General features: G+C 43.2%; 1 protein-coding gene across 1 annotated transcript in view; it reads right to left on the bottom strand.

Annotated features, from left to right (window-relative positions):
- The window catches only part of ANO2 (anoctamin 2), a 264,010-nt gene extending 249,209 nt beyond the window's left edge, over positions 1-14,801 (bottom strand). Inside the window, exon 1 of the mRNA XM_006128152.3 lies at positions 14,415-14,801. Coding sequence (XP_006128214.2) covers positions 14,415-14,750 — 336 coding nt within the window. The 5' untranslated portion in view covers positions 14,751-14,801. The remainder of the gene's footprint in view (positions 1-14,414) is intronic.
- Positions 14,802-26,380: the final 11,579 nt, after the last annotated feature.

Below are 26,380 nucleotides of genomic sequence, written 5' to 3'. Positions count from 1 at the left end.
TGCACTTGGCCATCCCAGAGGAGCTGTTAGCACTGCTCTTCTGACAGTCCCTGTGGATTTAATTTATAGATTAATTTCTGCTGCAAACAAAACCACTGATAATTAAAAACTGTTTTCAGGGACTGATTTACGAACAAGCCACACAGGTGTTTGTTACTTTCCCCCCCATGCCTTTGTACAAGTATGTAACAAACAAACAAGAGCAAAGCTCTCTCTGTTGGGCTCCATGAGGGGATGTTATAGTTGTTAAATGGGTCAACTCTAGGTCTCTGTGCATTTTCTAAAATTAGGTATTGTGGAAATAGCTTCATTTTTACCACTGGCTCAGCCAAGCACATCAGTTTTGCATATTCATACTGAGACTTTAGTGGAGCTGGTTTGCCATGTTAGAAAATTGGACTTTAGCCCCAAGTTAGCCTGCGGGGACCTTGCATTACTCCAGATTATTTGAATTCTGAGTAGATTATGATTTTACAATCCCCACCCCTTTAAAATGTATGTGAATGAAGGACTGAACAAATCCTTCATACACATACATTTTGTACCACAAATGTATGGCACAGTGGGAAGAGGTGTACCACAAAATTATTGCATATACCTGTTTCTAGAGATAGCAATGACAGTTCACTTTCAGAAGTGGTGATGAGAAAATTAAATCCAGGGCTGTTGATTGTTATACATGCATTTACTACACTAGCATGCATGACATAAACTTTCATGATGAAATGGAGCTGGGAGTGAGCGCTAGATCCATTTTTCTTGCTAGCATATGTATTTTAATGATTTTTCTTCTAAATACCTTTCCTTTTTTTTCTTTTGAAGTGGTAAAGAGAGGAGTATACTTCTTGGAGTTATAGATAAGATGGGATATGAGTGATGATCAATAGTATCTAATCAATAACCTATCCACACAGTTTTATAACCATCAGTCATTTTCTTCAATGCTTTGCTTCCAATATTTCAGGTGTGGAGTCACAGCCCTCTGTAGAAAGCTATAATAAGCTCTGTTCTATTTATATATCAGTGTGCCTTTTAAAATAATTACTGCCAGAAACTGAGCTGATGGAATTTTGTTTCCATCTTTTTTTCGCCCCACATCCTTTTCCTTATTGAGGCTTGTCGTCTTTCATGTTATCATTCCTTTGGCTCTTCTTTAAACCTCACTTCTGTTATTTCACTACGTCATTTTACATTAAAGTGCTCCCCAGAGGAAATATGACTTAGTCAAGCGGACCATTCACAAAAGTCAGAAATGTTAATTTCTATGCATGATTCTGTCAATAGAGACTTGAGCCAGTAATTTGTTTTTTTGGGAAGGAGATCAGGCACAAATGCCACTGGAAGCTGACTAATCCTAAGGACACAGAATGCGAGGCAAATAATAGGACACATATAGATGCCTATTCAGATGATCTTTGATTAGTGCACAGAATGAGGCCAGGTCTACACCAAGGGGCAATGTTGAATTAAGGCACACAATGCTAGCTACATGAATAGTGTAGCTGGAGTTGATGTCCCTTAGTTCTAATTACTACAGTTTCTCCACTATGGGATGGTTGAGGGGAGAAACTTTCCCATTGATTTTCCCCATTCATGTGGAGAACCAGAGTTGATTGTGCATGATCACCAGATAATTTCATAGAGTCACAGAATCATAGAATCATAAGCTGGAAGAGACCTCAGGAGGTCATCGAGTCCAGCCACAGAGGTAGGCAAATACCAGCCTGCGGGCCAGATCTGGTCCACCATGGTTAGTCCCGGGTGGACCCCACACCACTGTATATACCTGTGCCTCTGCAGGTACAGGGAAATTGCAGCGACTACTGACTGTGGATCACCATTCCTGGCCAATGGGAGCTGCGATCTCCTGTACCTGCAAAGTGCAGGTAAATATAGCAGAAGCAGGCCACCAGGGGCTAACTCTGCTGAACTGCCGCTGTTTTATTGCCCAGCTCTGATTTTGCAGGTGTTTACTGGACCCACTGAACTGACCCTGGGAAATTGATCCCTGCAGCACCAATCTCCCAGTAAGTGTAGAAAAGACCTGAGAGTTAGCAACACAGGGTCTATGTCCAGCTCTGCTACAGACTTGCTATATGACCCATTTGGACATATAATTTATGCCATATCATTTAAGAGATTCTTGGATACCCATCTACTACTCCAGTTGCCTGAAATCGGGACATTTACCCCTAACCCTTTCTTTCTCAGTTTCCCTTCTGTAAAATGAGCAAAATATTTATTTCACAACACCTGTATAAATGCTAATTATTTTTATTGATATTCACAAGCCAGTTTCTTAGTTTATGCCTCAATTGTTTCCAAATCCTTCTGCAATACTTTTGATTCACATTGATAAAGGCTGTGCACAACACTTACGTCAGAAAATTTGCCCTGATTTATTTAACAGACACACACAGAGACCATATTAGAGAGAGATAGAACCTATTCTAATCACACCACAATTATTAGTAAGAATCAACAGGATTGAAACTTTGAAATTTGTAGTTCTGAAAACACTGGTTATCAACTTGGCTAATTTGCTATTATTAACAACCAAAATATTATTTTTTCATATTGAGGTAGCATCCTATCAAATAACCAGAAGGGGTGTCAAAGTGTTTGGTGCTGTACAAAGACAAAACAAAAAGACACATTCAGTCCAAAAGATGTTACAGTATAAGGACGAGACAGAATTGGTCAGCAAGACTGGCAGTAGCCTCACCACACCGGCAGTCTTATGGCTGTCAAGTTTTTAATACACCTTACATCAAAGGAGAGTTTTATGGAGAGATTTGAAGAAGGATAATGAGTTGACTTTGCAGATTGTTATGGGGAATTCTTCCCAAATGTTAGTGACAGCATAGGAAAAAGCAATTTGTCCACTAAACACTTACTCATTTCACAACAGCTAAACAGCCATGGAGCAGTAACAATGTCAGGTCAGTGCTAATGTGGACTATGTCCAAAGCTGGTGACCTTGTTTTTAGGTGAACCTAATATTTAGACTGTATCCTTTTTGGGGCAGACACTCTATATGGTTATATGGATAATCATGTAATAAAATAATAATAGTAATGCATAGTTAGGTTTAACCTAATTCAATTTTAATTTTTTTAATAATTTGACAGTATCAATTTTCAAAATTATTGGAGAGCCAGGCAATAATTATTTAAGGATAGTAGAGAAACTGGTAAAACACTAATTTTGAACATCACGTAAAAATATTCACAGTAAATAGCCTTGCATCAAATTCTAACAAGTTCTTGATGCATTTTGCTTATTTTACCTATCTATAAATTTTGATTATTAAAAATGCAATTTTCTGACATTATTTTGTATGCGGTTATATTGAAGTTTTAAAATCTAATCCTTCCAGGCCTATCTAGAGCATTGTACATTTTTTATTCCTTTACTATGCCCTGGAGCCATCCAGGCCAACCAGTGAGCTCAAGATTCAAAGGTTCAAAGTTACTTTACGGGGGAGAAATCTTGACCCCTTGGAACTCAGTGGTAAAGTTACCACTGACTTCAATAGGGCCGAGATTTAACCTTGGCTTGTGAATGGAGTTCAAGATTCTAGTGACCAATCAGCTGTAGTTCCATGCCAAGTTCCATGAAAAGAAAGCTGTGGTATGACTCATCTGAAAATCCTTCCTAAAACAATGGAATTTTCCCCTAAGTAGTTAGCCATCCTGTTGCTATTTTCCCCATCAACTCCTATCCACTTCAGAAAGTCCTTCTCCATTGGTACAAATTTAGTTTTAATATAGCCAGGTCCTATATCTTGTCCCACACAAGTGACATACAAAGGCAGAATGTGTTTAGATAATGAATAGTTCTGCAACTAGATGCATTGGAAAGTAAGAATCAAACTTTTATATTGTGGGAACAGTAAGAGACCCCAAGCAGCACTGTACCCCTTTGTTCTGAGTGCTGCACTAACCCAGAGACAGCTATAGTACCTGCCCCAAAAGCTACAGATGGTACTTGCTTTGTTTTGGGTAAGATAACAACATTAGCCGACACAGCAGAATCAGGTCCAAAATTAGCTTCCTTAGTGGCTTAGGGTGTGTCTACACAGCAAAGTTATTTTGGAATAATGGCCGTTATTCCGAAATAACTATGCAAGTGTCTATACAGCAATTCCGTTATTTTGAAATAATTTTGAAATAACAGACGGCTTATTCTGACTTCTGTAAACCTCATTCTACAAGGAATAACACCTATTCAGAAATAGCTATTTTGAAATAAAGTGTGTATAGACACTCCACTTCTGCTATTTTGAAATAGCCCCTCACCAGGGTCATTCTAAGTTATTCCTCCTGGGGCTCTAAATTGAGATAGCACATCTACACTGCAGGGAAGCTTCAAAATTAGTCTGAGGCAGGCTTCCCTAATGTGTATGTGCTATTTTGAAATAAGCTATTTCTGAATAACTGTTCTGGAATAGCTTATTCCAAAATAATTGTGCAGTTTAGATGTAGCCTTAGAAACCAGTGTAACATGTCACATTTTATATTCCTGTAACTTAAATCGGTTCACATTTTATATCAAATATAGTAGTAATCGTGCAGTACTTGCAGAGCGCTTCATATTTCCTATGAGATTAAAGTGCCTTTCTTGGCAATTTTTACAATCCATCTTCATAAATTGTAAGGAGAAGGATAACTATTCTAGCTCTTCACTACTGTATGCAAGTCTAAAAATAGCTACATACTTTTAAATGGAGCTAGTTAAAATTCTCATCACTTCAGAAGAAAAGTTGTCTGGATTCTCAATAAAAATAGCTGGGGCGGGGGATGAATTCAGCTTGTGGAAACTAAATCTGTTTTAAAAAATTGAAAAGTAATCTTCAAAAAGTGAAAAAAAAATGTTTTAAGCCAGTGAAAATATTTCCTAGCTGTTGTAGGGTGACTGCCCCACTCTCACCAAAAGGAGTTAAAACAAGCTGGAGGGAGCCTGCACAGAGTCCTGACCAATCAGGAAAAGTCTTAGAAGGAGCCAATGAGAAGACTGCTTGCTGAGGCAATTCTGGTTATAAGGAGCTGCCCAGAAGAGCAGTGAGCCCTTGGGGCCTGACCATGGAAGCTGCAGGTCTGGTTCCCAGGGGAGCACCTTAGAGAAAGCAGTGCTGGGCAGACTTGGGAGAGCTACAGAAAGGGAGGCTCCAGCCTGACACTTGCCAGGCTGCGGGCCTTGAGGTTCTGGGGTCATAGGGAAGACATGGCCCAGGAAAAGGGAGGGAGTAGAGGGGGAGAGGAGAAGGGCAGGACAAGGTTGCCACCAGAGGTTCCCTGGCCCAAGGCACCCCTTCTCCATGCACTGCACCTAGCCAGAATGAGGAGAGGCCTTTATGAGGTAAGGGGCTAGACTGAGACTGCCGTTGGCCAGGATGGGAGGCACAAATCTGCAGATTGCTGATACACTCTCTCTTTTGCTCCTTTCTGGAGGTATCGGGCACTGCCAGAAAGCAGTGTCCCAAAGAGGACACTGTGATCGTGGAGCCATGATTTTGAGTCCAGAACAGAGCGTGGAGCGAGTATGGAGCGACAACAGGTGAGACACCAGCCTGAAGCGGGCACCCTGCTTAGGACAGAGCTAATTCTCAGTGTGACCAGCAGGAGGCGTCGCAGCGGTGAGTCTCAACCTGTTACACTAGCAAAAAATGTTACCCCCTCAAAGGAATATTTTGGAAAATTTCCAGTGAAAAAATAATTCTTTTTCAATCAATTTCTTAAAGACTGGCATGTCCAGCGACTAGTAAAGAGTTCCCATCACCAAAACCCAATGTACAGATGTGCTGGCACAACAGAACAGAGGCTTGCCAGCCTCTTCAAGGTGCTGATCACAGTAGAGATTATTATGCAGACCCACCTCCTCTCATCAAATAATAGTCCAGTCCACACACTTTGGCGGGGAAGCTATATATATTTAAAATGGTTTTTAAAATGTGATTTGCCAGCTGGAATTTAAAAAGTGAAGTGGCTCTGAACCTTGGGGAGGATGCTACTAACAAATATCGCAGGAGCCAGATGTGACTCCAAGAAAATAACTGTTCCTGCTCCAGCTTTCTGAGTTATTGAGGAGAGAAGCTCCCAACAAAAGAGGAGGGGAGGGGAGAACTGACAAAGAAGCCATCCCTGTACTCTGAATAATAAGCAGGGAAGTTGGATTGGCCATTATTGCCTTCTCACTCCAAGGCGTGCAGGAGATGCTATGCCGTCTGCAAGTCTGTCTCACAGAGTTCCCAGATTTGCAAATAGGGAGTGGAATCTGGCTACCTTGTAGGTGGGCAATGGTAAATGAAGTGTCTTTCTGGCCACACCCAGAATCCTGATGGGCCGCCTGTGGTCCTCGGGCCACAGGTTGCCCACCACTGCTTTAAAAGGTATCTTCATCTGCTAAATGCTGTTTGACAATGCCAACATGCATCTCAAATGCCTTCCCCTTCTATTCCTACTTAACTGTCCTACATAGCAATGGTTGAATAATGTACCACCTTGTATTTGTGGTCATTAAGGAAACAATGTAATTGTAGTTTAAGTTAACTACTTGTGTTCAGTGTTAGGTGAAGTACAAGTTCCTTCCTGGATCATCACCACAAATTCATAATACTGGAAAGGAAGGGGAGGAGGCTTATTAACTAGAGGCAGGTCTTTCTGAATTTGCTACTGCAGTGCTCCTCCAGCATGCTATTAAATAGCTGTGCTTTTTTCTTTTCTTTTCTCTTTTTTTCTTGTCTGGTGGTGCTTGTAATCCTGCATGTTAGCCATAAGAGGTCATGTAACCTGCTGATCTTCTTCTAGAGCTCACAGTGACCTGCCAAAGAGCATTCTGGCACAGACCACTTGGAAACAGGATTTTATTGTGCTTTTAACTGCACATTACTTTTGAAGGAGAGAGGGGAAGATTATTCATCTACTTAACATTAAGTAAGTGATGAAGTACTTATAGGACCTGGGCCTGGGTTAGCTGCCACACAATAGTGAAAAATATAAACTTACTAGTTCTACCTATTAATACACAAATCTACACCGCTGTAAGGCCATCTCCCTTCATAACACCAAACAGAGTAGTCATTCAGAAAAATGCTCTTCTATTCTACCATCACATCAAACTGTAAGAAAGCTTATAGAGCTGTGACATGTTATACACTGGCCTTTTGAAATCTTTATTATACGTTTAATAAACATCACTGTTTCCCTTAGAGGAAAAAATAAGGGGGTAATATTAAAGCTGGAGGTTTTAAAGCTCGAGAGGAGCATACTGATAAAGAGTGAAGAAAGAACATAAGGCATTAGTTCTTAACCTGGGGGTAATTACCCCTCAAGGGGTAATCTGGCATATTTCAGGGGGTAATAAGTTTAAAATACAATAGGTGTTCAAATTTGTTCAACATCATGTATGAGAAAACAAAATACAATACAAATGATTAATTGTAATTTTCTTTTTGTCTATTGACAGTTTTAAAAGGAGGAGGGGTAATTTTGGTTTATTGGTTAAGCTTAAGGGGTAATCATGCCAAAGAGGTTAAGAACCACTGCCTTAAGGTCTTTGGGAACTGGTTAGACATTCCTTACCTGGCAGGGGAGAGGTAAATTATACTTGAGTGGAGATGGAAAAAGATAGAAAGGGGGCCTTTTATCTACAGTGTTTAGGTTAATATGGAATCATAGAACCATAGAACACTAGAACTGGAAGGGACCTCAAGAGATCAAGTCCAGTCCCCTGCTCTCATGGAAAGCACAATCTATATCACCCCCGATAGATGTCTGTCTAACCTGCTCTTACATATCTCTAGTTATGGAGAGTCCACAACCTGCCTGGGCAATTTATTCCAGTGTTTAACCACCCTGACAGGAAGTTTTTCCTAATGTCCAACCTAAACTTCCCTTGCTGCAGTTTGAGCCCATTGCTTCTTGTTCTAGCCTCAGAGGCCAAGATGAACAAGTTTTCTCCCTCCTCCTTATGACACCCTTTTAGACACCTGAAAACTGCTATCTGACATCCCTTTTAGCCTCACACATTGTGTGTTCTGTGGTCAGTCAGAAATTAGAGGGTACAGCTGGGTCCAAAGTCAACACCACTGAGAAGGTGCTTTGCGCGTTACAAGAGGAAACGAGATGCTGCACAGCTAGAGTGAGAGGCAATAGGAGGAATAGCCATGAATTCCAATAATCAAATGTCCCTTAGAAAGTCTCCTCCGAGCTTCCAAAGTATCCTCCATCTCTTGAGCCATTCTCTCCTACGCCACACAGTGACAAATTTTCCCATCAAATGATTTTCTCCCATTTCCTCAGTGACTTGTTGTACCCACTCCACCCACCTATTAACATGTGCCCTCACCTATGAGCATGATTTCACAGTCCTCCTCAAACTGCAGACAATTAGCACATGAAAGTTCCTAAAAGAGAACTAGGCACTCTGGTTATGCCTGTTTTCTACAAGTGGAGCTATTTATAGTCTGGATTCTTTCTTATAAAAACCATTCCTAATTCAATTTAATGCCTCAATGCTGGTTCCTTATTTTAATTGCCAATGTATCAGATACCTGCCTTATCCAGATATTCATCATTAGACTCAAAGTAAACACAGAGGCCATATTAAGATGCCGTGAGAAGAATATATTTTTCCAGATGAGGGTATTTGCTTAAATAGAAAACATTTTATATTCCAGCCTCTAGAAGAAGAAAATTGTGGAAAGAAAATAAAAAAGGGAAACTTGATTTTAAAATCATATTACATTCTCCCTTTGTGTAGCAGTTAAACTCCTGGCAGTTAAAGTCATTTAGCTCACAAAAACATTGGCTTTATGAACTCTACTCAGCTGTGAGGTGAGTAGACCAACTAGTTAGATGTTCAAGATACTGAGATGGGTTCATGTAGGTTAATGATGTGCAGAGTAATTACAAAGCAGGGTTAAGCTACTTTTCAGTTCAAAGTGCATATTGTTTCCCATGTGCAGAACAGGTGCTATTAAAAAACCATAAGGTGATCTAAGAACTACAAGCCTTAGTAGGTGTATCGTACATCAATGGGGGTACTCAGAAGGCTTCCACTGGGTACATCAATTCATCTAGGTTTATGCCTAGTTTTACAACAGACTACTGAAAAAAAGTCCTAGCAAAGTCAATACAAACTAAAATTGCATACCTTGACTTATTTGTACTGCTCAGTATAATTTACACTGAAATATAAGCAGAGTATTTATATGCCAATTGATTTATTTTATAATTATATGATTATTAGAAAGGAAGCAATTTTTCAATGAGTGTGTTATGCTACATTTATATCTGTGTGTCTGATTTTGTAGGCCGGTAGTTTTTAAGTCAAATGAAACTTGGAGCATACAAGACAAATCAGACTCCTGAAAGCGGTACAATAGTTTGGAAAGATTGAGAGCCACTGCCATAGGACACTGATACTATTCAAGACTCTTCACAGATTTGGACTCTATGAAGGACCACAGCAATAATGTAGTCTGACCTCTGGTAAAACACTTCCTCAAAACAATTGCTAAAGCAGATCGATCAGAAAAACACTCAGTCTTGCATTGAACATTCTTAGTTAAAAAGAATTCACCATGACTCTTGGTAAGTTGTTTCCATGGTTAATTGCTCTCACTGTTAAAAACGTTCATTATTTCCCGTTTGAATTTATCTAGTTTCAGCTTTCAGCCATTGGATTGTGTCAGACCTTCCTCTGCTGGACCCCTTAACCTTCATTTTGCTAAGCTGAATAATTTGAGCTCAGGCCTCGCCAAAGAGTTTGTGGAGCCCAAGGCAGCGTGACTGAGACACACGGCCACACGGCTCCCAGTCAGTGCAATGAATGAGTAGTCGGGTGGGTTGGGCCAGGGGCTTGCCAGCACGGGGCCATGAGGCCCTGAATGCACGGGGCTCAAGGCAAAGGCCTCGCTCACCTTGCCCAAAGGCTGAGCCTGTTTGAGCTCTTTAAGTCTATCATTAGAAGGCATGTTTTCTAGTTTTTTACTCATTAGCATAGCTCCTCTCTCAACCGCTTCACTATATATAAACATTCTTCTTGAAGTGTCGACACCAGTACTAGCCAGTGTTCCAGCAGCAGTTGGGCCAGGATCAAATACAGGGGTAAAATAACCTCTCTATTCCTATTCAAGATGTCCTTGCTTATGTAATCAAGGCACAAACATAGCCCAGCTCACCACAACACGGCACTGGGAACTCATGTTCAGCTGAATATCCACCACAACCTGCAAACCCTTTCCCGGAGTCATTGGTTCTCAAGGTGGAGTCCTCAATCATGTAATTATGACCTTCATTCTTTGTTGCTAGATGCATAGATTCACACTGAGCTATATTAAAATGCATACTGTTTGCCTGATCTCAAACCAATACACAAGCTATGTGGGAAGACTGAAAAAACTGAGCTTGTTTAGTTTGGAAAAGAGAAGACTGAGAAGGGACATGATAGCAATTTTCAAGTATTTAAAAGGGTGTTACAAAGAGGAGGGAGAAAAATTGTTCTCCTTGGCTTTTGAGCATAGGACAAAAAGCAATGGGCTTAAGTTGCAGCAAGGGAGGTTTAGGTTGGACATTAGGAAAAACTTCCTAATTATCAGGGTGATTAAACACTGGAATAAATTGCCTAGGGAGGTTGTGGAATCTCCATCCACTGGTCATATTTAAGATCAGGTTAGATCTAGACAGTGTCAGGGATGATCCACCTGTCAGGGATGATCTAGACAGTGGTTGGTTCTGCAGTGAGGGCAGGGGACTGGACTCCATGACCTCTCAAGGTCCTTTCTAGTTCTAATGTTCTATGATTTTGTGATTCTATTATTCCAATATTGTGCATCAGTGACATGTCCTCTTCATTATTTGCTACTCTCTCAAATTTTATGTCATTTGCAACCTTTATCAATAATGATTTTATGCTTTCTTCCAGCTCATTAATAAAAATGTTAAATATCTTAGGGCCAAAAAGAAATCCCTGGAGGACCCCACTAAAACACACCTGATTCTCTGTATACAATTACATTTTGAGCCCTGTTAGTCAATTTTTAATCCGTTTAATGTGTGTTGTGTTAATTTGATATCTTTTTTATCTTTTAAATCAAAATGGCATGTGGTACCATTTCAGATGCCTTACAGAAGTCTTAAGTATAAAACATTCGTATTGTTACCTTTATAAACCAAACTTGTAATCTTACAAAAATATCAAGTTAGTTTGGCAGGATTTATTACAAAAAAACCCCATGTTGATTGGCATTGGTTATAGTATCCTTTAATTCTTTAGTGAGTCAAGTCTCATATCAGCTGCTTCATTATCTTGCCTAGGATCGATATCAGTTTGAAAAGCTTATAATTAATTGAGTCAACCCATTTTCTCTTTTTAGATACTGGTGTTCTGGTGCCACTTTGAGCTGGTATGTCCTGGTCTGTGGGGAGCTTCTTTCTGATGATGAGCTTTGAGAAGTTAGGGGCTTGGATCAGTCCATCCAGATACTCCAAGGGAACCTGCTGCACTAAGGAAATACTGTCTTCTGACCACACAACCCTGGTTGTAACCTACCTCCCCCACAAGGGAGCCCATATGGGATATCATCAAACAACCACAACCCATATTCAATGAGGACACAATCCTGAAAGAAATCATCCCTGATCCCTCTCTTCTGATCTTCAAACCACCCCCAACCACACCACGTCCACCACAGAGCAACACCAACTTAAAGCAACACCAGACCCTTTTCAGGACAACAGATGCAAAACTTGTAGATATATCTCTCCTGTTACAATGATTAATAGCCATCAGAACACCTGTCAAAATTCATGCCTACCACATGATGCCTGCCACAACAGGCAGTATACCCTATCCCATGCACTAGAAGTCCCAATAGCAACAGCGTGTGTGGATGAAACCAGACAATCAGGACATTCTCAACTGAATGGACATAGGAAAAAGATAAGAGACAAAAAACACCGTATCACCTGTGATCACCCTGTCTGCTCTACTAGTCCTCACCCTCAAAGAAACCTGTACAACACTTCCAAATGACCAGCCTGGGAGCTTAGATTTGTAACTTTGCTGTACACTAAAAATCAAGGAGTGAATAGAGACACTAGGGCTACGTCTACACTGGCCCCTTTTCCGGAAGGGGCATGTAAATTTCACTAGTCGTCGTAGGGAAATCCGCGGGGGATTTAAATATCCCCCGCGGCATTTAAATAAAAATGTCCGCCGCTTTTTTCCGGCTTTTAAAAAAGCCGGAAAAGAGCGTCTACACTGGCCCCGATCCTCCGGAAAAAGTGCCCTTTTCCGGAGGGTCTTATTCCTACTTTGAGGCATAGGGAGAGATCTGTTGAAAAAGGCTTTCTTTCTCAACAGATCCCCCTCTAGACTGCAGTTTTTGCTAACAAAGTGCTGAGTCTGCAAAAACGGTGGCCATTTTTATGCAAATGAGGCATGGGATATTTAAATCCCGGCCTCATTTGCAATGTCAACCTGCCTAATCTGCATCCTTCTGCTGACAGAGGGATGCAGTCTAGACATACCCCATACCATGAAATCCAGAAAAAGAAGGGAGTAGTGGAAATCCACACAGCCCACAGAAGGCGTAACATCACCAAGAAAGCTTGGATTCCATTCAATTATTGAAAAAAGATCATTAGATTTCTAAAAGATTACAGTAAAATAAAGAAAAATGGAAATCACTTATAACACTTAATGGTGGATCAGTTTCATGGAGAAAAAATGCAATTAAATGCACAAGTATTTAGACAGCAAATATTTTCATTATGAAAAAATAAAACACAGTTTAATTACCATATTCTGAGCTCCCCTGCATTTCAATAGCAAGTAATTAGTTTAGTAAAATTTCAATACAGGTTTCTGGTCAGTAACACTTGAAATATACACAGCAAATAAACCAGCACCAATCAGCACGATTCTAGAAAAAGCATAGTCAGCCCCTTTTCTGTATTTTGGGAATGTGAATCTTTGGAAAGATATTTAACAAGCCGTTTCCTGGCTGGTCAATGGGATTTGAACCAGGGATCCTTAGTACTAAAGCATGAAGCTAAAAGATAAATTCTGTTAGTTTGCTTGGAAACTCTAGTGAATCTGTGACATTTCTAACAATGGAAAAGGAGGGATCAGAGGGCAGTTTTAATGCATTAATTAGAAATCAAAGTACAGTAATTCCTCATTTAACACATGCCCGTTTAACACGTTTTCGCAATAGCACGATTTTTTTTTAGGGAACATTTTTTGAATTACACGACCGTCCCTGGAATAACACGATTTCCCCAGCTGGCTCGTTGCTGCCAGCTGCACAGGGCTTCCCTCGCCTCCCTGCAAAGCAGCGGAGGGTTCGCTGCTCACCGCGCTATTCCCCGGCCACCCTCCTCCCCCCGCCACTGGACGCAGTGCGGGTCCCAGCAGATCCGTCACAGGGGCATACTCCCATCCCAGTCCCCCTCCCCTCTCCTCTCCTCCCCTTCCCTTCCCAGAGCCAAACACCTCCCCTCCCTGCTGTAACCCAGTCCCCTTTCAACCACAACCTTATGTCCCAGTCCCAACAGACACCACCGCTTGAAACGCAACCCCCACCTTTTCCATTATTTTCAATGGGAAAATTGACCCTGCATAACACATTTTCACTGAGCACAATCATTTTCTGAAACATATCTATAGCGTTAAATGAGGAATTACTGTACAACACAGGGCTTGATTTTCCTCATTTGCACTAGTTGAAGGGGAAATCTACACCAGGTTGGGTTGTGCGAGTCCCAGCTCAGGTAGACACATTTGGCAGAACAGGCCACAAGTAGGTTCGCCGCCCTAGTACCTTCCTAGAGAGTCCGGCAGGAATGCGCTCCTGCCACATTGCTACTTTGAGCATGCTCACTCTGGCAGGTTGGGAATCATTCCTTTCAGCTATTAGGCAGACATATCCCTAGGCAAGAGCAACAGCAGAGGAGTCACGCTGGTTTGAAATCAATGAAAGGGTGTCCATGAACATCAGGGGGCTTTGAATCAGGGTGAGAGGAGAGGATAGTCCAGCCTACAATCTGCATCTGAAGAGAGCCAGGAGGTAAAGCTTGGCTGTCCCTTATATTCACCATCAATAAGTACAATGTTTCTGTAACATGGATAGTTAATGTATATCATTATAGAACTGAAACCTTTGCCTGCACTAAGCCATAACTCTTTGTGCTGCAATGGGCTTTTGCTCAGTATTGCCTTTTGCTGGGGGTAGAGGGGGAGGGAACTAACAGAATCCAAGTTGTTTAACTTAACAGTGTCCTACTTTCTACTTACTAAACAGGATTTCTTCTCCCCACAGACTCCTTTTCAGTGCTAAACCAAGACAGCTCTTTGCTGATGGGAAGTCCAGTGCCATGCTGAAGGACTGCCCCTTGTGCTCTTACCTCGATGTCTTTTTCTATCTCCAGTCCGGCTTCCACCAAGTTGTACTCATACTCCTCCCTCTGCTCCCATTTCTCGTCCTCTAGGGCATCCAGTGGGCTCATCTCGATCAGCTGAGGAACTGGCTGCACACGTTGCTGCTGAGATGCATTCAGGCCCTGGTTTTGCGGCTGCTGAGAGTGGCTTTTCCCCATCTCCCCATTAGAAACAATAGCCAAGGCGGAAGGTCTGTGCAAGGGACCTAGGGAGCCACCGACTCGCTGGTGCTGAGAAGCGCGCTTCCGGTAATGATAGACTAAGACGTAATCCACTTTCCTCTTGCTGTCCCTAAAATGCATCCCACCTGGGGATATCCCACCTCTGGCCTCCCCTTGGGACCCATCCAGGTAATTGTTAATTATCTGAAAGAGAAATAGACAAGTCTCAGGGAGAGAAACAAAAAGCCCAAGTAAGGAGCTGTGCTCAGGGCTTCTCTTGTACAAGCACACGAAAGCCTTAGCTGAGTAAACAAAGAGGAGTAACTGTAGAGATGGGCAAGGCGCAATAGGAGCAAGAGCTCGGATTGAGCACTGCAGAGCATCCTCTGTCTATATATTATGGCCTGGGAATATGTTGTAAAGCGACACGGTGCTCCTGGGGAACATGGGACTGTTTGTGCCGGGCAGCAATCAGAGGTCTGAGCTGGGACATGGAGTTCAGCTCTTTGGGGCACAGGAGGAGAAACAGGGCTGGGCAGGGCTGGGCTGGGCAGAGGGTATATAGGAGACAAGAAGGTTGAGGAGTGGATGTTAGAAAGAGTAGCTCTCCCATGCCCAGCTATGACTATAAACCATATCAGTATTGACGTACATTGTAATTAATTTTGAGTGAAGATTGGTAGCCTGCATGAGCCACCAACATGCACCATTAAAAGAAAGGGAATGCAAAGCCATTCAACAGACTGTCTGCCACATCAGTTTCCCTTCTCCATCTCAGTTACTTTCTTTCCAGAGTTCACATATCTCTGCCTTAGGCCATGCTGCCTCAGCTCCAACCACAGCCATAGTACATCAACATGGATTCCAATTCTGTAATTTCTATATTAAAATATAATCCCAAATGTAGAACCGTCACTCACAACATAGTCTCAGAGGGGTAGCCATGCTAGTCAGTAACTTTAAAAACAAGCAGTCCTGTGGCACCGTAGAGACTAACAAACCTTCTTATATAATTTAGGCTACATCTAGACTGCAAGCCTCTTTCGAAAGAGGCTTTTTCAAAAGATACTTTCGAAAAAGCCTCTTTCAAAAAAAAAGTCTAGACTACAACCAGTACTTTCGAAAAAGCAAGTCGCTTTTTTGAAAGAGAGCACCCAGGCAGTCTGGATGCTCTCTTTCGAAAAAGCACAGTTTGCATTATTTAGCGCCTTTTTTCGAAAAAGCACTTTCAAAAAAAGGCGTTCTTCCTCGTAAAATGAGGTTTTCCGTGATCGAAAAAACTGCCATGTTCTTTCGATTTACTTTCAAAAGAACGCGGCAGCAGTCTAGACGCAGGGATAGTTTTTTTCATAAAAGGCCACTTATTTCGAAAAAACCCTGTAGTCTAGACACACCCTTAAAGCGTGTCCATCTGTCTGTGCATCTGTTTGTCCATTTGTTCAGGAATTTCTCCTAAACTGTAAGAGCAAGGACCGCCAAATGCAGTATGCAGCTTCCTCTTACTCAAACTTAAACCCAGGTCAGGGTCTGGTTGTGCCTGGAAAACAGGAAGTGCTGGGAATGGGGCTATTTTCCATAACATGGAAAGGGAGGGGGCAGAGACTGGAGGGACGTGAAAGGGAGAGGCACAGACAGGAGGGACACGATACTTAGAGCAGCCCCTGGGAGCAGCTGCACCACAAAGAGAGTGGCCAGCAGGGCTGAGGCTCCTCTATCTTGCCAGACTCCAAACTGTGTAAGGAGCTTCCCTGCCCCAGAGCTGGAACCTGCTAGAGGAGGGGGCAACCCCCAGAGCCTGGCTCCTCCTGCAGCCAGCCTGCAAGATGTGTGTGTGAGGGGGGGAATCCCCCCTGTGCCTCCCCTCATCCCAGACAGCCTGAAGGTGCAGGTAACCACTGGAGGGAGGCTGTAGAGGGGTCACTGGATGGCAAGGCCAGCCTGCACAGCATTGTCCCCAAACAACAGGCTGCAGGTCCAGGTGGCCACTGCCCCAAAAGGAAGGCCCCCCCCTTGGAGCAGTTGCAGGCCAGGGGTTGCCCCTCTTCCCCAAACAAACTGCAGGCCGGGGGGTGCAGCTGGAGGCCAGGGCTGGCCTGCAGAACCCCAACCGCCACCTGACAAGCACGCAGACCTGGATCCCCCCTCCTAGAAGGAGCCGCCCTCTGGGGAGCATAGCCCCAATCCCTCAGGAGGAATTGCCAGCCAGAAAGCACTGCCAGGATCCCCTGGGAAGAGCCACTGCCAGAGCAATGCCACCCTGCTGCCATGGGTGGCCCCAGTAATCCCCCCTCATCTCCCAGCCTCCTGTCCTGAGCTCTCTACCCTGAGTCCTACCTCCTACCTTCCTTGACTTCTGCACCTCCATTTCCTTCCCCCTGCCTTGAGGCCATCACCCCTTGCCTTAAGCGCCCCCCAGTTCCCAACCATCTGTCCAAAGACTCTCCTTACCCCCAAACCCTCACTCCAGCCTTCATTTCCCTTCATTTTTTAAAAAATACAATCATTGAAATAAAGCGTATGTTTTTCATTTATTTTCCAAAAATCCCCCAAAAGATTACTTCCATAACAGATCTGAGCAACACTGGGTACATCTGCTAGTATATCATAATCATGAGCTTTCATGGGTAAAATCCATTTCATCAGATGAACTGGAGTGGAAATTACAGAATGCAGAGTATATAGGATAGCAAAAGCAGTTACCTGTCCATTGTAGGACCAGTGTTAATGGATGCTAATTGAGTCAGGCTGGATGTGTCTCATTCATAGCTTTTGATGTGTAAATGCAAATATCAAAGGCTTTTAAAATTGCCTTTGTAATGTGTCAACTAGTTAGTATCTTTATTCAAGCCCAAGTTAATAGTGTGGAACTTGTAACTGACTCAATTAGCATCATTAACACTGGTCTTACAATTGGTTGCTTTTGCTATTATATATACTATGGATTCTGTAATTTCCACTCCAACTCGTCTGATGAAGTAAATTTTACCTATGAAAGCTCACGATGTCTTTGTCAGTCTCCCTTTATTTTGACATAACAAGGCAATTGTCCACACTATCAAGCCTGTTATTTCGAAATAAAGAGCTTGTTATTTTGAAACAATAACTTCTGCTTGCAAAGAGGAATAAGCTTATTGCAGAATAGTTATTTGGGAGTTATTATTTTGAAATAATTTATTTCAAAACCACTCCCTAATGTAGACATAGCCTAAGGTGCCATAGAACTGCTTGTTGTTACTCACAACATAGATTACCCATTCACATACATTATCCTAAACTGTATAGAAAACCATCTTTCACTGCCACCCTTTGCAATCTAACTTCATGGCTAGTTTACCTACACTCCAATGCAGAACTAGGTACAAGTAGTTCATGAAAGCTATGGCAGCTTGGATGGGAATATATTATCTTTTAAGCAAATAACATGGCGAGCTTTAAGTTTACATATTGATTGTTTGGGATTGGGGTCAAAACATGGAGCTTGTGAAAGGAGGTATTTGAGAATGGGAAAAGGAACTGAAGAGTGTACTGTTGATGTTTTTTAAATGGGAATTGCCCAGGTTTTTACTGTGCGTGAACACTGATAGTTACTGATCTGAACAACTATGCATGTGGATATGAATTGCGTGCTGACACCTCCCATGTTCATCTCTCCCATAGCTAAGTTTCACTTCCTAGCTCCACACGCATCTGCTATCAACCTCCTTGGTCTCCCTGCATGCAACCCTTTCATGCACAGACTGGATTGCTTTCATTTTTCTTCCTTTGCACACTATACATATGCTACACATACACGGTCTGCATGTCCCCTTTACCACTAGATTTACACATGCAAGTTAAAAATACTTTGGAGACAACATTTTATAACATGTTCCCATTCTATAGCCTGAGTCCTTTTCACACTGTACTCACAGGCAGTCCCTGCAGATTCTCTGGATCCATTCCTGCCACAATGAAAACACCAGATCTCAGATGCCCAGCCTCCCTTCCAGAAAACTTCATGCAACACACTTCATAGGTAAAGTCGTCACCATTCCCTGGCCGTTGGCACCAGCAGCAATCCAGGGAAATCCATTAGCTGGCTCTAGAGAAGATAATCTTCAAGTGTTATCCCCCTCTTCTTTATACGTGGGTGAGTGGGGAAATGAGAGAAGCACACAGAGCCCAGAAGGAAAAGGAATGAGCACGGTTTTGGTAGAGGAGTTGCTGAGGGTGTTTTCCTGTTTATCATCTGTAGGTACCCAGGTGCCTCATCCCAGCAGTTGCCACCTGAGAGGTCACCATAGCAACATCAAAGGGATGCTGCTGCTGCACCTACACAGAGAGCTGGACTGTGCAGACTGGAGATCTCTCTCTCTCTCTCTCTCTCCCTGACACACACAAGGCAAAGATATTTTGCCACATCTGTGCATTAGGACCAGGCCCTAAAGTGAGTGGCAAATTTCCCATAAACTACAATGAGAACAGGGGGAAGCCCTAATTTTGCAATGCTTTCCTGCTCTCATAGGAGGTTTTGCAACTGAAGAATTTGTTAGCTGCTTATTCATTTTGTTTTAATCTCTAGAACTGCTAGTAAAAAAATTGGTTTTAATTATGAAAAGAATGAACTTTAAATGATTATATATTCTTCCCACAGCCTCTCTCATTCTGCCTATACTTTCATTCGTTCTCACTCTCGCCGAAGAAATCAGTGTCTTGTAGGTGCAACATGCTGTTTTACTTAGAAAACTGACTCTAAAAATAGCACCTTGGTTCCATGTTTCTGAGTGATTGCAGAACAATGGCATACAGTTTAGAAGGTAAATCGATCACGGAGTATGGTGGTTAGGGCTGCCAACCCTCCTCTTTTCGCTGGGAGTTTTCCAGAATTGGGTTTAATCTCCCAAAGACTACAGAAGCAAATATGGGATATTTTTGGGGTGCTAAAAGTCTGGTGGTGCAGCCAGGTTAAGGCTGGCTCCCTGCCTGCTCTGATGCCATGCCACCCCCAGAAATAGCTGGCACAACCCTTCAGCCTCTGGGGGGTGGGATGTACAGGGTCTCTGAGAACTGCCCCCATCTTTGGCACTGAGTCTGCAGCTCTGACTGGCCAAGAACTGCAGCCAATGGGAGCTGTGTGGAAAGCACCCAAACTCCCTCTTGGAGCCCACACTCTACATGCCTCCTTTCTGGACCCACACTGCCCTGTGCCCCCTCCTTGAGCCAACATCCTACACCCCATCCAGCGCTCTGAACCCCTGCCCCTGCCCTGTGCCTTCTACTGCACTCAAACTCTCTCCTAGAGCCTGCACCTCATCCATCTACTGCACCCCAACCCCTGCCCTAGGCTCTGCCCAGAGCCTCTTCCCAAGCTCCGAACCCCTCGGCTCAGCCTAAAGCCTACACCACAAACCCTTGCCCCATCCTTGTGATAGTTACTAAGGGTGTGAGAGAGAGAAATCCGGAGTGAGACGGATGGAAGTGAGGTGGGGCTTCAGAGAAGGGAAATGGCCTCAGGGAAGAGATGGGGCAGGAGGAGGGGCAAGGGTCTTTAGGTTTGCTTGATTAGATAGTTGGAAACTCTAATTGTGGTATGTGTTCTAATGACAAGGCCTGCAAACTTATCCTAGGGTCTGCAGGTCAAGGTCTATTTTCCACCCCGAATGAAGGTTCTGCATTCAAGATTGCACTGTCTTCAGATTCTGCCCTCACTGACACAGACGCAGTAGTGGATGCTTAGCACTCACCAGCAACCAAGCTTCCCCCCCTCTCCCCCCCCCCCCCCCCCCCGCTCACCAGCCTTTCCTCACCCTCCCTTCCAGCTCCTTCTGAGTGCTGTAGTGAGCTGTTCCATGGAGGGAGGGAGGAGGAGCGGGGGGGGGGGGACTTTGGGGGAAGGGCCAGAGTAGAGTCATGGCTGCGGGCAGAGCAGGGGTGGAGGCATGGAAGAAAGTGTAGAGTCTAGGTAGGCTTTGACTGGGGGGAGGGGTGCGGGGATTTGAGCAGCCTGTGACCATGCATGGGTTTGCTACCGATCTGAAAGTGGTTAACAACTCTGCTGATGGTGCACAAGAGGGAACAGAATCCAGCTCCCTCTCTCTGAGCTGTGTTGCCTCCTACAAGCAAACAGGAGTACAAACATAAGACAGAGGCTAGAGTCAGTAGCCGTCATTCAGAATAGACAGAGGGAGCAGATTTGCTGAGCAAGGAAGTGGCATTTTTTGCGTAATTACTTTTCATAATACAGTCACGTATGTAAAACATAGAAGGCACATTTAATAGTCCCTCTAACTCTCTCTGTCTCTCCCTCACCCCACCTTTAAGCATCAAAGGAATAAGTCAATGATCATAATCCTACTTACAGATTTATTGTGAGTCTCCATGCAGCCAGATGGCTCAAAAGCCCCATTGATTCTGCCAAAATGCACAGAGCACCGGGTTTGAGGAACCGTGAGGTATTTGTTGTTGTAAGCTGAGGAGCTCCCCATCGATTCTGTTCTTTGTTTCCCATTTTGGGTAGGATGTGAAGGCGTTAAAGGAATATCTGAGGGTCAAAGACAAAACTGTGAGAGGTCTATACATGAACTTTCTGTGCAGATATGTCTGGAAGTGACCAAGTCAGTGAAGGTCATCATAGGAACTCTCTGCCAACTTGCACAGGACCTGAGTATGGGAAGATGAGCATAAAAAAGCCAAAATGAAAGCCAGATATTTGTGTGTGAACATCTGAACAAATATTCTGCATTTTGCATAGCACAGCTGCATTGCAACCAAACATATTTCATAAAGGTGTTTCCGTCATTGTTTCATTGTTCAACATCTCCTCTGGATTTTCCATGTATTGATCAGAGTTGAGAGAAATCAGAAATATCAAAACCTGGATTTTGAATTTCAGAAGACTTGAATGCCTGATCATTGGAGCCAACCCTGGCCCTGCTAGTATGGTTCCAGCTTTTATCCTGACCTGAAAGCTCTGAGATTTCAGGTCCAGTTTGATGTAACCAAAATCTACTGGGGGTGAAGGCAGCAGAAATCTAAGACGAATGGCTGATCTCCCGGAAGTTTCACATTTTAGGCTCACACCTCGTACCTGATTCTGGCATGTTAAATTCCAAACTTACATTGAATGGGCCTTCTAAGCAAGCCATTAACTCTGGCCAAGGCCTATCAATCTGGGATCACAGTCATGATCCATCTCTTGTATTGACATAGTTTCTAACTATTAAACAAACAAACAAACAAAAATATAACAATAGCAAGGAGAAGTCTTGTGGCACCTTATAGATTAATTGATTTATTTGGAAATAAGTTTGCATGGATAAAAACCACTTCATCGGATGTGTTTAGTCTTCAAGGTGCCACTGGACTCTTAGTTGTTTTTGCAGACACTGACAAACCCAACTACTCCTCTGAGACTTGTCAACAATATAAGACACTTTCCCTCTGCAAACTTAGATACATGGGTGTATGTGTGGTAGGGCCATGCACAGCTGTAAGTGTGTAGCACAAAGAGTACTTAATTATAGATAGAAAAGGCACAGTGCCAATCACACTCCACTGGCAATATAGAAAAACACAGTAATGGTGAAGGGTACCTGGAGGTTCCAGGCTATGTAACACACACAGAATGCACTGCCCCCTCTAATGGTGGTCACAGATAGAAGTTGATCCCCTATGCTCAAATCACTTCATGGGCCACCACATATAACACAATACCCCCTGGTTGTATCACTGAGAGCAGCAGCTCATCCTGGGAACTCTGGTTTTTAAAGCATGAGTCTCTAATACCTAAAATAAGACCCAGATACATTAGTCAAGGTGGTAGAAGGTTCATCAACCTCCATGGCTCACCACTAGAGGGCAACAAAGCATCATATTGAATGGGCATGAGCCTCCCCCTGTGGGTCTGATGAGAGGAGCTACTGCCATCATGAAGCCACACCAGAGAAGCCAAAGGGAGTTTTTCCCACAAGGCCAGGGAGTCGGGGCACCTATAGCACATTCTTGTACCCTAGTCTAGGCAGCATCTATGTATTACAGCACTCTCCCTTCAATAGAGGAATGAGAACATGTGACAGCTGCCCTGGCATCTCCAAGCTCAGGAGAGAATGCAATGGAATGGCTCTCGGGAGTGCCTTTTCCCCGTGGCAAAGCTCTGAGAAAAGAGTGGTCCATCTCTTCACCACCTTCCTGCTCTGGAAAATATGAGAGTCCCATAATGGTTTGCATCTGTCCCTTGTGGAGATCACTGATGGCAGGAGCACCTCCCCCTTTTGCTTTGTATCTCTGTCCTGAAAGCAGATCCTTCTGCTTTCAGCAGGGACAGAATGGTGGTGGAGTAAACTATCCCTGCTCCCTGCAAGGTGGGAGGGTCCCGAAGATTGGGCTGAAGCCTGAGCCCAAACGTGTACGCTGCAATTAACAGTTTTGCAGCCCGAACTCTGCAAGCTCAAGTCAACTGGCATGGCCAAGCTGTGGGTATTTAACTGCAGTGTGGACGTACCCTGAGAAGCTACTACTCAAACCTTGACTAACCAGCACCTGTACTAGTTCTACGAACACAGAAATGGAAAGAGAATTTGCCACGGCCGCTCTTGTATGTCCTTTCCAAAGGCTGGCTTTATCTGGCTGCAACTATCAGGTAAAAAGAACAATTAGCAAAATGCCAAAAATGGAAGAGCTTAAAAATAAAAGATAGTGATTAATCTCCCTTAGTTAGAACAAGCATCAAATGGAAGTCAGCAGAACTTATTTCTCACCCTCCAGCTTTCCTTAGGCACTCAAGAAGACTCACACTTGACTTCCTTTAATGAAGCCTATAATGAAGCCATGAGGGAAATTTCCAGGAATATAATTAATAAGTGGAAGTTTCGGTCCCAGAGGATGCAAAAGGTATTTCTCCAATATTTTCACTGTAAGCCTTGGACATCTCATAAGACCATATGAGATTCTGAGTATTCATATGAGACTTGAGTATTCTTTGTCTTTTAGCTGAGCCTCGGTCAGATACAGCAGAACATTTTTAATTGCTATAAACCAAATTCACTTTCACTGTGAGGCAGATAGTGAATCCTGGACTCACAATGGGGAGCAGTAAAGGTCATTTGGGAATTTTCAGTCAATTTTTTTAATGGAAAATGCAGCAACTTCAAAATCAAAATTTTCCCAGAACAAATTTTGATTTTTGAGCAGGAAAAAAAATTGATTTTCTGTTAAGGAAATCTAAACAAAATATTTAATTTGGAGTTGGTTCAACTCTAATCAAAACATTTCAGTGTGTTCAGCTGACACCCCAAAAATGATTTGATATGAATTAGTTTGATGTTAAATTGCATCTGCCGATGGTTCCACAAGGCCTCTCTCCAGGTGCTTCTTGTCCCATTCTATGGGCCTGAGGCCAGAGCTACTCAACACATGGCCTGTGGGCCGCATGCAGCCTGCGACCTGTTTGTTTGCGGCCCCCAGTGCAGTTTGGTTTTACATGGAGTGCAATGCACAGCCTGTGGGTGGGATCCTTTGAACATTGCCTCCCCTGGGAAAATGTTCTGCATTGGCAGGGCATCTCCCGGGTGGGATAAGCATTGAAAGATGCAAGCAGATGGCCTGGCTGGAACAGACAGGTACAGAGTGTTGGTGTGTCTAGCCCCTAGAGAGGAAGTGCCAGGAGTACCGAGGTATTGTGGGAAGTGCTTTGTATTCATGCCCATCAGTGTGAAATAAGCTATTTGCATACATTTGCATATATATTTGCCTGTACATGAAACCACACTTAAGTTGCAGCCCTTGGCATGTGCTGTGAGTATCATTGTGGCTCTCGGGACTTCCAAAGTTGAGTAGCCCTGCTTTAGGCCATCAAACCCTTAGCATTTGCATTCTACAGTCATTCTCAAGGAAGAGCTTACTGGCAGGAATGATCATAGCAGAACATTTCAGTTGCATGCTTGTAGGAATGTTTAGAAACAGTGTCTGAAAGGGATTCCTAAATTCCAACTACAGACCTGATTTTGAGAATGGCATATCCAGGAACAGATCTACATGTCCAAGTCCAATCAAAGTGCAGTATAGACCAAAACCTGTTGTTGGCCTTTGCCAATGGACTCAGGATCACAAGGCTCACGTTGTAGGGCTGTTGAACTGTGGTGTAGATTTCTGGGCTCTGGCTGCAATCTTCAGTAGCCAGTACCCACAGTAGTTCTACGGACACACCATGGCCTGAATGGAGAGCATTAGAACCATAGAACCATAGAGCTGGAAGAGACCTCAGGAAGTCATCAAGTCCAGCCCTCTGCCCAAGGCAGGACCAATCCCAACTCAATCATCCCAGCCAGGGCTTTGTCAGGCCAAGACTTAAAAACCTCTAGGGATGGAGATTCCACCACCTCCCTAGGGAACCCATTCCAGTGCTTCACCACCCTCCTAGGGAAATAGTTTTTCCTAATATCCAACCTAGACCTCTACCACTGTAACTTGAGACCATTGCTCCTTGTTCTGCCATCTGTCACCACTGAGAACAGCCTCTCTCCATCCTCTTTGGAACCTCCCTTCAGGAAATAGAAGGCTGCTATCAAATCCCCCCTCACTCTTCTCTTCTGCAGAATAAACAAGCCCAAATCCCTCAGCCTCTCCTCATAGGTCATGCGCTCCAGCCCTTCTTTCTCTTTCCAAAGAAATAAATACTAAATTCTTCCTATGGATTATAGTTTTTTTTATTCTTCTTTGAAGGCTGAAAAGCTACACTGAGCAAATCACTAGAATTTGTGCTACAGGGATTTGTCCTGAATTGACCCCATCAAGGTGATCTTGATGATGGAAGAGATCTAGTCTGTCACTAGTTTCTTTGATCCCTATGGGCTCGTCTAACCTATATTCCTCTGTTGAAAGAGGAATGTAAATGAGCCCAAACTAAAGTGCAAATGAAGCAGAGATTTAAATATCCCGTGCTTCATTTGCATATTCACATCCAATTGCTGTTTTGAAAAAGGGTTTTTCAAAAGTGAAACTGCAGTCTAGATGGGGATCTTTCAAAAAAAACCCTCTTTTTTGAAAGAACTCATGCTCCTCATTTTTTCAGGAGTACGGGTTCTTTTGAAAAGGGGTGCTTTTTTTAAAAAAAAGAACCCTGTGTAGACTGTGCTTTCACTTTCTAAAAACCCTTTTTCAAAACAGCAATCGGACGCAAATATGCAAATGAAGCGCAAGATATTTAAATCTCCACTTCATTTGCACTTTCAATTGGGCTCATTTACATTTCTCTTTTGACAGAGGAATGTAGCCTAGATGAGTCTTATGAGATGTTCATGGGAGTATATTAAACACAAAACTCTTTCTCTTGTAACTCTGTTTTGGGGAGTTGCTTACCAGATATAATTTTAACACATTACGCACTTTAGACCTCCACTCTTAGGATTATAAAATTTCAAGGGGCTTGTAATAGGCAGGTCACCTACACAATGACAGGTGGTTTGTTCATGAGTCCATGATCTCTTCTGTAAACACACTGAATAGTCTCTGACTATGGAAACGTTATTGGCATAAGAGACCCTAATGATTCTTATAAGTCCGTGCTGGTCTAGAAAGAATATGCGAAGACCTGCGACTCAGGAGCTGCAAGTGCCTCATTCCCAGCTGCATTGCAGCTTGGCTCACTAAGAAGGGCAGCCTAGTGGGAGCATGGCTCTTTGCTGGCAGTGCCTCATGTGGAAGCAACAGAGAGCAGAGAACATGAGTATTTTCTATAGCAGCAAGATTGCTGTTGAGGAAGCTAGAGCCTTCATGCACATGGGCTCAGGGCAGGG

The sequence above is a fragment of the Pelodiscus sinensis genome, chromosome 1 (genome assembly GCF_049634645.1).
Source record: "Pelodiscus sinensis isolate JC-2024 chromosome 1, ASM4963464v1, whole genome shotgun sequence".
NCBI lineage: Eukaryota > Metazoa > Chordata > Testudines > Trionychidae > Pelodiscus > Pelodiscus sinensis.
This window is presented reverse-complemented; position numbering and strand designations above follow the sequence as displayed.